General features: G+C 38.5%; 2 protein-coding genes and 1 non-coding gene across 3 annotated transcripts; 1 reads left to right on the forward strand and 2 right to left on the reverse strand.

Moving 5' to 3' along the window:
• Positions 1–38: 38 nt before the first annotated feature.
• On the reverse strand, positions 39–3,808 carry LOC126790250 (probable sulfate transporter 3.3). Its single transcript, XM_050516419.1, has 13 exons — positions 3,424–3,808; positions 3,298–3,346; positions 2,984–3,191; positions 2,728–2,899; positions 2,508–2,573; positions 1,998–2,111; positions 1,804–1,920; positions 1,588–1,714; positions 1,215–1,501; positions 934–1,127; positions 777–853; positions 607–683; positions 39–518 (listed from the first exon to the last, which is right to left on the reverse strand). The coding sequence occupies exons 1-13, from the start codon at positions 3,745–3,747 to the stop codon at positions 279–281; spliced, it is 2,052 nt and encodes a 683-aa protein (XP_050372376.1). The 5' UTR covers positions 3,748–3,808; the 3' UTR covers positions 39–278.
• Positions 3,809–6,816: 3,008 nt separating this feature from the next.
• TRNAS-AGA (transfer RNA serine (anticodon AGA)) lies at positions 6,817–6,898 on the reverse strand. Its single transcript has one exon. It is a non-coding gene; the product is annotated as a tRNA-Ser (tRNA).
• A 2,953-nt stretch (positions 6,899–9,851) lies between these two features.
• LOC126791417 (10 kDa chaperonin, mitochondrial-like) lies at positions 9,852–10,621 on the forward strand. Its single transcript, XM_050517869.1, has 3 exons — positions 9,852–10,051; positions 10,149–10,288; positions 10,376–10,621. The coding sequence occupies exons 1-3, from the start codon at positions 9,947–9,949 to the stop codon at positions 10,422–10,424; spliced, it is 294 nt and encodes a 97-aa protein (XP_050373826.1). The 5' UTR covers positions 9,852–9,946; the 3' UTR covers positions 10,425–10,621.
• Positions 10,622–11,424: the final 803 nt, after the last annotated feature.

An 11,424-nucleotide genomic window follows, 5' to 3' on the forward strand; every position in this document is an offset into this window, starting at 1 on the left:
AAAAATGGCCGAACAAAATTTGGTAAGTACACAAGTGATTATCAATTACCTATTAGACATGGGTAATGCTGCAAGTTACTTCGAATACATGTCTGAAAAAACTAAAGTAGGAGCAAATTACATGCACCAAATAACGTATAAGGAAGCCAGGAAGGTGACAGGAAAAGCACAAGAGTCCCACAGAACTCCAAGTATAGCTGTTGAAATTAGGAACAATGCTTATTCACTTCTTTTGTGTCTGAAATCTTATTTTAGGATTTGCTATCTACATCAAGTAATTATTCGCTTTGGGAACTCTGATTCACATTCTGCTTCTCCTGCTGCTGCTGCTGCTGCTGCTTCTGCTTCTGCCATCCCTCGTTGTATAAATTTGAAGCTTGATTCTTCATTGATATGGACAATGACGCTACGGCCTCTCCAACTGTCAAGTATAGGCAATCTGGTCTCATAATCTCGTTGCCTTCATATGCCTTTTGTAGTTTCTCCAAGACCTCAGCCAGTGGATTTACCAACACTAGCTATAAATACAAGGAATAATGTCAATTTTAATTTTCAGATAGGAGCAATTGAAGTGTGCTTATAGCAAAGACTATTTATGAAACTTGCCTCAACTCCTCTTTTTATGAGTGATTTCTTCAAATCTCGAAAAAGTGTGATACCGGTGGTGTCTATGGTGCTCACGGCTGAAATTAAAATGCACAGAAACAAGAAGACCCTTTTAATTGTCATTTATATGTTAACAAAATAGCAGCTGATGATTCTGAAGATAAACATACCTGTCATGTCTATAATAACATATCGAATGCTTGAACGTTTCTCCCCTTCATCTTCTTCTTCTATCCATCTTAAAATCCTTCACATTTGATGAAGAAATTTCATTAATCATACAGGATCCAGATTAATGAGAAAACTAGGAAATATAAAGTAGCCTACCTTTCATTGAGATATGTTGTGTTGGCAAAGTTGATTGCAGCTTCAATGCTTAAGATGAGGAAACCAGGGACAGTTGTTGTTGAATCCTTGTAATGCTGTAGGTCTCTGAATATATCTGTCCCTGGTATATTTCCCAAAACAACTGTCCTCGGCCTTGTAACTTGCAGCATAATCTTAAAAACCGATATTCCAACCTATATTTACATCACCAGAAACAATGTTCATCATCTTTATCCCATGACCTGCATACTAAAATAGGAACTCAGATTGTGGGAACTTACAGCAATGGCAAGACCTTCTTGGACAGAGATGAAAATGACTCCGAAGAAAGCACATACCAAGACTATGAAATCATATTTGTCAACCTTCCATATGTGATAAGCAGCTGGAACATCAATGAGGCCAACCACAGCAGTCACTATGATCGCGCCCAGTATAACATTTGGTGTGTACTGGAACAGCGGCATTAGGAAGAGCAGTGCCACCATAACCGCCACTGACATTACTATGTTGGACAATGCTGTTTTTGCTCCAGCATTGTGATTCACAGCTGACCTCGAGAATGAACCTGATCATGAAAATCAAACCGTTTCATCAGAATTAATTTTTGTTCAGTAAAATGTTGGGGAATAACTCTGGACCTCATTTATTTACCAGTTGTAATGTAACATGAAGTAGTGGAGCCAACAATGTTCATGATGCCAATTGCTATCATCTCCTTGTTTCCATCGACCCGGTATTCTTTTATAGCAGCAAAGGTCCTTCCTACTGCAATACCTTCCTATTTTATTTGATCCAGAACTCAGTTTCCTAAAAAAATGTGATCTTTATAAAAACTTGGTATGTTTATAATGAAGAGGGAAATCTTACAGTGAGAGAAATAATCCCAGTGATAATCCCAGTCTTAATTGCTAGTCCTAAATGTGTTCCTTTGAACTGCAACATGTTCCATGAAGGTGGGTTTAACCCTTTCTGTAACTCTCCAATCTGCCGTACAAAATTAAACCAAAATTAACCTCCAGTAATAGCATAAGTTTACAGTTTGGGGCACAAAATTAACTTACCACACTGATGCCATGTTTATTTCCCTTCACTGCAAACACAATTAGGGTGGAGACGATCACAGACACTAGAGGTGCACCAGCTGAGACCCAGAACAGCTTTGGCTTTTTCATGCTCTGCACACATCAAGGCACACAACTCAATTTAGAGTAGTCAAAGTCTGACCAGTCATCCTTTCGGAATCCTGACACTGTCAGCTTTGATTTTTCTTCACTTATTACAAGTGCATATGATCCTTGACCAACGAGGTAAATCAGTTCTTTCATTTACATGAAATCTTGATGAGGTGTAAGATCAGTACTTTTGTACTATTATTATTAGTTTATATGTAAGATGTTAAGTTCGTTAATATCAGAATAATCGTTACCGGAGAGGTAGCCGTGTGTATCAGATTTATTACAATTGAGGCATGTGGGTAAGCATCCATTAGTTCATGAAAGACAGCAGATAAACCAAGTTCCAAATATTAATCAAGATCAAGAAAGAGTCACAGGGTGGAAGAGACAACATACAATGTGTCTGCAGAGCAGTAGTAGGACAAGGAAGCAACAACCCATGAGAATAGTTTGCCATGACCACTGCAAAGCAATTAAAAAACAACCAAATTATTCTCTACACATCAAGGAAGGAGAAAATGATTATATGACTATAGTAGCGAACATAGCCAGAGGTAACTTTGATAGTCTGAGCAATAATTTCGAGGGTGATCTTTTTCTGTGTTTGATTAACTACCTCCTTCCTTTCTTTGAAGACAGAGGTCAAAACAGGGACCAAAGCCATTTTATTAGTGAAATCTGTGATCCCAAGAAGGCTTTTAAGCTGTTGCAGAGAAACTATTACAGCAGCTCCAGCCATGAAGCCAATAAGGGTGGCCTTTGAAAGAAAATCAATAATAAATCCAAGCCTGCAATTGTAAAAGAAGATTCAATCAAGTTTTGTTTCCTTAATTCGAGATTAATTTGATAGAAAGATGAAAGGACTAGTATACCTTAGAAATCCAAGAGAAGCTTGCAAGACACCTGCAAAGAAAGTAGAAGTGAAGGCTAGTTGAAGGAACAAGACAGGTTCTTGAGTGGGAGATACTTCTTGCATAAGCATTGATCCCATGATCAGTGAAGCAATCGAAACAGGTCCTACTGCCAGGTCCCTTGAGCTTCCCAAAACAGCATACAGCAGTGGAGGAACAAAGCTTGAATCTACAACGAAATTCGCAACGATTTTACTCAATTTGATAATCCATCAATGGTTACTAGCTAGATGCACCATATAAAAGCACCAATCAATAACAAACTTTTCACTCACATAGACCCACAAGGGGAGGTAAATTAGCCAGCTTAGCATAACTAATTCCCTGCATTTGTTATACAACATAAGTAAAAGTCGAAAATCAAACCTTGAAGCTAGAAATTCATAAAGAGTTACTCTTACCTGTGGGATGGCTAAACTAGCAATGGTGAGGCCGGAAACAATGTCAGATTTGAAGAGCTTGAAGCTGTAACTAGGACCCCATTCAAGGATAGGGAACACATACTGAGCCCCAAGAATCCATTTTTTCTTGGAGGGTTGGCCCTTAAACTGGTGCAAAGGATCATCAGGGAAGAAGGTCTCCTTGAGCTTGGCCTTGAGCTTCTGTAAGGTGCTTCTGTATGGGGGTTGAACCACCTTGTGAACTTCCATCCCCATTTCCATGAAGTGGTGCATGTTGTGACTAGTACTATTAGTACCATCGTTCTTGTTGTTCTCATTCTCCATGGCTAGCTACTGCTAATAAGTTGGGCAGCTCAGAAAACTTGTTCTCTGTATATATATAAGACTTGACCCATTAATCAACTTCTCCAAGGGACCGCTTTAAAACAAAAACTAGTACTACTAGCTAGGTGAAAAAAGGAAGAGAGAAAAGGCAAAGCAAACCAAGCCCACAACTTTTGCCTGCTGAAAAGACACCAAATTGGGTCTCTATACCCTTATATATACTTAAAAGGGGGTAGGAATCTGTCGAAAAATCCAATTGAATGTGGATGAAATTAGTGAAAAGAACTAGTCCTGGAGATGGCTATGGAAGCTGGCAAATCGGTCTCACCCATATGTACACAGTTTCAAGATGTCATAGTATTACATGCATGACAAGATTGTTCATCCAGACATTGAAGAAGGTACACAGACCAGTGTGCCACGTATGCAAATGTATTGGTTATTGAGTGAAGGTGGTGAAATAGATTTCTGAATATTCTGGCGTTTTTCTTCTTCCTCCAGCTCTAAGCATTCTATATAAATGGTGAATGGTGGTGCACGCACTCTGTTCTAAATTTGATTTATAAATTTTATGTGGACTCTTTCTAGTAAATGTGATTTTACAAATTCCAATACACCATTTGATTTATCAGTTAATTTCAGAGCATATAATTCTATAATTAAGAATTTATTATGGTCACCTTTAAGTAAGATGATCGACCATATATTTGTTCAGTATTTAGCTCTTAAATTTCACTACTCCGAAACACTATAACTGTCGAGCAGATATAATTGTCAATAAATTAGTCGGTTCCGGTCGGTTACCTTCTAACTGAAGATATGATATGGCCTGAGGACAGAGCTTGAGCTAAGGTAGCAACGACAAGTCGACAACATTGTGATGCAGAAAGCGTCGATGTTAAGCCGATTGCCACGAAGCCGGTGAGAGCACATTGTCCGTAGACGTGCCAAAATACAGTCCCAGAAGCTCCACATTCGTATCTTTCTTTGGTCCTGCAAAATCAAAATACATTTTGCTATTATGGACCTCAGAATATATGTTCTTTTTGTTGCACATAGAAAAGTGGTTTAAATTCAAGTAAACACATCTATCACCTTTAAACTATGATTAATTAGTTAAAAAAGTTAGCTACACTATGGGAGATTGTCTACAACTTGACCAGAACTTGATTGTGTTAATCTATTGAATCATTGATTAGGCACAAAATGTGGTTATGTATGTATCTAATTCAAGTGAGGTTTTTTACTTTTAATTTAGTCACATAAGGGTCATCTGGAATTCCGATCGATTCCATCCAACTTCTTAAGGTCTTCGTCCCAATGGCAAGGTCTGATTTTTCATCAAAATTGTCACTCGAAAATAATCAAAATATGTCCGAAAGATCGATATCTGTTTATAACGAATTAGAATGAACTTCTTTTTGTAAAATTGTTGCCTAACTTTACTCGGAAAATCTTTACCTAAAGTCTTTGATCATGAGAGTAGAAATGGAGATAAGATTCTAGATGCACATACCAATTATCGTTCCCCTTAGGTTGGATGCAACTGGCCCTCCAAACCAAATAATATATGACCTACTTTAGAAGAGCAGCAGTAATATTCCATGAAAATGCAAGGAACCAATTCCAACTGATCACAAGTGCGCGCACATCTTTTTGATACAAAGACAGCTGCTGCTGATTGATTTATTTGCAAAACCTTGAATCTGTGATCAATGTATATGTCAACTGATCGATAGATGCAAATGGGTAGGGCAGCCAGAGCAATATAAACAGAATCACAGAACGATTTTCTTGATTCTTCTACAGAGAAATCTGAGACGTCATGTGTAGGTAAGCAGATGAAGATTTCTTAACTTCAAAAGATCAAAATTAACACTAGGAGTATGAACGAATAAACCGGAAAATTTCATTAATTACCCCACAATAATTATAATTAATGAAAAAAAAAAAAGGAATATATGATCCCTACGATAAGCTTGGGCTCAGAACCCCTAGTTCTTTAGTTAGTTATGCATGTGTGGTTAATAACAGCATAATTCACTCTCTGATGATTAGTTACTTCGATCATGTATAAGCATTAGTTAATCTAGGGTCCAGAAGGATGGTGAATAAAGGGCAACCACTGGAATCCGAAGACCAAAAGACATATATCTGCAGAGCTTTTGTTTTTAGGGTTTGTCATGATACTCTAACCTTGCCAATACTGAGTTGAAAAGCAGAAAGATGGCGAAGTAGGGCCTCTGGAACATGTGTGAACCTTCAAGAGGCACAACTGGAAGAAGAACCTTGGAGGTTTCCTCAGACACTGAAACCCTACGTGTAGCAACTTTTTTTTCCTGGTTGAGATTTATCCAGATGATGATGAGAAACGAATATGGAGGATATGATTATTTATATGATCGGTTTGGAACCACAGCCAGTGGCTCAGCTTTCTGTGGATATAGAATGGACCTCCCTTCCTATCCCATTGTTGATCAGTTGATGAGTACCAACCGCAAAGTTGGATCTGCTGGTGCGCTTTCTGTTACTTATCTCTGATTGCAGCAAAGATACCCGTAATCATGGAGTTTGGGGTAGTGCGATCATGGTGTTGGAGTTGTGTATATGTATTTTGTGCCCATAATACACTACAATCAGCTATTCGATCTCCCAGCCACTTAATGTACAAATTGAGGAAAAGAAATTTCCTCCACCTAGTCACCTCCTTTTGGTTCATCCCAGTTTGTCTTGACCTCATCTTTTTGAGAATGACGGTAGGGGAGATCGTACCATACATATTCCAAAACCTAGACTCCTAGAGCAATAATTTAACGTGAGCTTGTCTAAACAGTAAGTGAGTGCATGAGTTAAGCTCATCATTAATACAAGACTTTAACCAATAACAATCGAGCGAGTATGAGCTAGCTACCCAGTTACCGAATCCCAATTCCTTGCTTGCAAAACCATGGAGCAAGCCAGCAAGGCTTAGAATGAATCAAATCTTGCAAAGCCAGTGTTATGAAAATTATTTAAGGGAATCAGTCCGGTAAAAAATAAATAATTTAAAAAAGATAGGCTGTTCAAAAGCGTGGTCGGCAGGATTCGAACCTGCGCGGGCAAAGCCCACATGATTTCTAGTCATGCCCGATAACCACTCCGGCACGACCACGATGATGTTCAGTTTGTCGCTTAGGTTATTGTTATTCCTGTGAACCAATAAAAAGAAGATTCCGACACAGAGAATCTTACCTGCAAAGTGTATCTTCAAAACGGAAGTGCAGATCTCTAAGGTAGGCCCAACAGGCCAATAATGATGACATTCCATCGAGGTAGAGGAGAGCTGGAGAGGTGTAAGATATGGATCAAACTCCCTCCAGAAAGGAAGAAAACTATGCTTGATAGCAACAATCCCCCAAAATTATTTCAATCATCAAATAATTATGCAACAAATTCATCAAACATTGCGCAAGCATGCACACTGATGTGGTCCTCCATCCCCAGCAAACCGCCCCACTAATATGATGCCTGATACTAACCATACCAAGCACCGTCATGCACAGTAAATCAAAATATTCGTCTCTGTTGTATTTGATATTTTGATTAGCCTCATCGATCATCCATATAGCTTGGATCTTGTCAAAGTCAAACTCGTATTTTTATAGTGGAATCAGCTCTGATACTCTCGTTCACCACACAAACTACACCAATCCTAAGTTCCTAACATGAGGATTTATTCTTCGATTATATATCTTTCATGTAGAATAGGATTGGATGAGAGAAGCTAGTCAAGCAACAAAAACTAGGATGTATCCAATGTTCATGTTGTGCGCCTATCGAAGTTGTGGTTTTGGTCTACATGCATATAGTAACATGATATTGCTAATTGCTTCTACGCCTTGTGATCTGAGTACTCACAGACGGTAGGAACATACCCAAATAATATAACGAAAAACAAATCTAGAGCGATGTGATTATAGATTTAAACATGACTAGCATTAGAAAAGTCTTCTTTATTGAGTTCATATATTGCTGTTTCTGCTATAAGCTACATACAAAACTTCCTGGCTAGCCATATTGATTCTCCATATATAAGGAGATAAAAGGGAAATGATTAATCTTCTGACCAGATGTACGTGCAATATATATGTACGTTGTTTAGCACAATATATAAACACCCCGGAGTTCCTCTTTTGTTGGATCCTTCCAAGTGTTTTATCGAATCAGTATGTGTTTTATCGAATCAGTATATATTGCACCACAGGCATTAGCACATACAGTATGTGATGTCTCAATCGCAGTTTGCAATAATGGGTTTCCTAGACCCCGCTTTCAAACTTTCTCAAAGCCATCTTGAATGTTCCTTGCGCGCATGTCAATATCAGAATCTCAAGGAATTTTCTTTTTGGGTAAAAAAAAATCGATCTTTATATATAGACAAACCAAATACGGAACTCGATCAATTGATTAATTCCAAGCTAACTAGAATCTGTGCATGAAATTTCAGAGCAAGAAATAAGGTCAACGTCTTTTATGGAAAATGATGTACTCATGTACGTGTTGGTCCTAAAAAGGCTAGAGCAATTTACCAGATTATATACGCTAGCTCGATCTCCTTTCTATCGGTGATCCTCTGAACCAAAGAAGCCGGCCTACGCCTACCGCATTCTGTTGGGATGACAAAGCTATGGCCAAAATTCCCAAAGAGCTTGGCCATTTTGATCGAGTACCTCAACCATCCATGTATATTTCAATAATGTAAAGTTATGGTCCTTCCTTATTTGTTTTTCGGTACGAAAATAACTAGTAACTGGTGGCCGGCGAAAAGGAATGAAGAATATATATGATCGAGTTGAAAAGAGTTTGGTCTCGATCATGATCGAGGTGTGGTGTTTGTGGTATCAAGTCGGAGTTTGCACGATAATGCTGATCTAAACTTTAGGTGCTTGTCAACCCAAAGAATTAGTGTAGTTTGCAGAAATGGCTCGCAAATTGTGTATGTCATATTATCACCACTTTTTCTTTTCTTCCTTTCAATAAAGACAGAATGATTGGCATTTGCACTTATAGAGTTATAGTTTATCTCTACATTCATGTCAGGGATGGGACTTGGATTGAAGCACTTTGATTCTGCAGATGATCAGATTAAGATCAATCATTTTATATATTGGGGAATGACCGAAATCCCAAGCTGCCTGCATTATTGGTTTATAGTGGCAATATATATTTGGAAGTCAAGACATGCATATGGGATGGTCGACCATCGAGCTAACTCCAGGCAAGACCTGAATCAAAATCAATGAAGAAGACAAAACTTCGTACATGTTCGTTCTCGACTTGAGTGCAGATCTCCAGGGTCTCCTCTGGAGATTGTACTAATTGATCTTTCATATATTTGGCACTGCATCAAAATGGATACTAGCATGTTGTTCGTTTATAGTGTTTTTTTTAGCATTTTGATCTGGTTTTAGTTTTCCCTCAACTCCGAACAGTAATACTATGGTCGTAAAGACCTTCACGAGCTTGTAGGGAAACCTTTCTCTTATGTTACATGAATTGATCAATTTTCATTTCATCCGGGAGACATCTTTTTCTTTTTAATGTCTTTGTCTTTTGATCCAATCGTGTTTCGTTAGATAGGAACACAAGTCTATGAACAACTAAACAATATCAACACTCAAAATTTTCAAACACAACGTGATATTTCTGAAATTTCTTAAATTTAGTCGTGCAATTTAATGTTTCCGACCACATTTCTTACGTTTATACAAAAGTACATTACATTGGAGCACATGGAGTTTATTTAAGAACAACGTTGGTTAATGGTGGAGTCACCATTTCGATTTAGATCCAAAGAGTGTACATGTCACCCTTTTGATTGATAATGGCTGTCTTTTTCGTCAATGAATTATTCATATGTATGAGCGAACCATACGCTAAACTCTTGACTGTAAATCCTAAACCTTAAAGAGTCGGTGGTCGGGACAAGAAGTGTCGGGCTTCTAAGAACTGTACCAATTTCATTAATGGATCATAATTTAGCCCAAGCAACTAAACACGTCTAAAGCCCAATACTCGCTTAAACCCTAAACCTGGAACCTTCTTACCCCTACTAGAACTCCATCCCCAAAACACCACTCCGCATATTTTAAGTGAAACCTCCGCCACTCTCTCTATCCCTCAACCCAGTAGCTCAGACTACCACCGCCGCCGTCGCGAAATGGCCAAGCGTCTCCTACCAACTCTCAACCGTGTTCTGATCGAGAAAATCGTCCCACCCTCCAAAACCACAGCCGGCATTCTCTTGCCGGAGTCATCTGCCAAGGTAGATAAAGACTTACCTATCTTTAGTTACATCAAATTGTTTGTGGGTTTTATGGTTGTGTGTGATTGACTTGCTTTATTGGTTGAATTGGTTGCAGCTGAACTCCGGGAAGGTGGTTGCTGTCGGGCCAGGAACGAAGGATAAGGCTGGAAATGCGATCCCAGTGGCTGTGAAGGAAGGTGACACTGTTCTATTGGCGGAGTACGGTGGCACCCAAGTGAAGCTTGGTGACAAAGAGTGAGTTACTTTGGCTTTGCTATATTGGGTTGTGATATGTTTTCGGGGGTTTTTTGTGTGTTGAATTTGGTTGGTATTTATGTGCAGGTTCCATTTGTACCGGGATGAGGACATTTTGGGCACTCTCCATGACTGAGTTATATGGTATCATGTTTTGGAGGATTGGATGTAACTGATAAGTAGTAAATTGGAATTTCTGATGGAAATTTTAGTTTGCTTTAAACGAGATTTGGATGAGCTATTCGCAGACTATTTTGTATGATCTCGTTGTGAGATGTCGAACTTGTTATTGGCTCCAAATTTACTGCATTCGCCTTGACTCAGTTTTGTTCATGTGCTTTGTTTTGGTTGTGGAGAAATTTGTGCTAGTTGAAATAAATTGAATCCTGCATATAGTTTTCACTTTTCAGTTGTTGGCTATTGATTTTTATCCCCAATGTTTGTGTTTTGATGTGCATCATATGATTTGGTTGGATGATGAGAAGTTTCGGTCCATAACATTCACATTGACGTGCTGCTCTAATGAGAAGCTAGAAGGAATTCTTGCATGATCCATATCATAGACCATTCTTCCCAAGCTTTAAATGAAGAAGGTTGGATTCATGTTAAAACGAATCTTGTATTTCAATCCCTGAGTTTAATGTTTTTGTTTGATGGTCATATGTAAGATTTATAATCGGTATCAAAGCAAACTCAAACAATGACTGTTTTGGGATTTTTGGGGTCATTTGTTTGGCAAATTTTAGTTGGCTTTGTTGAATTATTTTGGCATAGGTGGATAGTTATTCCAGAACTGTACAATTTGTTTAAAACCACGTCAGTGATGTCCCTTTCTGCCTTGGAAAATTCTCTCTGCTTTGATTGATGGTCCCAAAAGACATATCTGGATTTATGTTGATTGTGCTGGAGATGAGTTTTCAGTGTTGTTGCTTTGTGTATTAACTTGAATATCAATTGGCCATCTATTTTTCCGCTCCTTCTTCTGGGTTTCTTCTAGATAAGTAGCCACTGTTTCCAGAGCTGATAATAGAGAAAAAGATTTTTCTTTTGAACGCGAAACTGGATGCTGGGTCTTGGATGAATGTGAAACATTAGTCATAGGCCTTCGTGCTGTCATTCCCCTTATTTTACGAGAA

The sequence above is a fragment of the Argentina anserina genome, chromosome 4 (assembly GCF_933775445.1).
Source record: "Argentina anserina chromosome 4, drPotAnse1.1, whole genome shotgun sequence".
NCBI lineage: Eukaryota > Viridiplantae > Streptophyta > Magnoliopsida > Rosales > Rosaceae > Argentina > Argentina anserina.

Bases quoted from the DNA above. Each gene is read 5' to 3' on its own strand.
- LOC126790250 (XM_050516419.1), bottom strand. From the start codon at position 3,747: ATGGAGAATGAGAACAACAAGAACGATGGTACTAATAGTACTAGTCAC. The intron at 2,900-2,983 runs GTATACTAGTCC...TTACAATTGCAG, and splicing joins GCTTCTCTTGGATTTCTAAG to GCTTGGATTTATTATTGATT. The intron at 2,112-2,507 runs GTATGTTGTCTC...TGATGTGTGCAG, and splicing joins TACTGCTCTGCAGACACATT to AGCATGAAAAAGCCAAAGCT.
- LOC126791417 (XM_050517869.1), top strand. From the start codon at position 9,947: ATGGCCAAGCGTCTCCTACCAACTCTCAACCGTGTTCTGATCGAGAAA. The intron at 10,052-10,148 runs GTAGATAAAGAC...AATTGGTTGCAG, and splicing joins TGCCGGAGTCATCTGCCAAG to CTGAACTCCGGGAAGGTGGT. The intron at 10,289-10,375 runs GTGAGTTACTTT...ATTTATGTGCAG, and splicing joins GTGAAGCTTGGTGACAAAGA to GTTCCATTTGTACCGGGATG.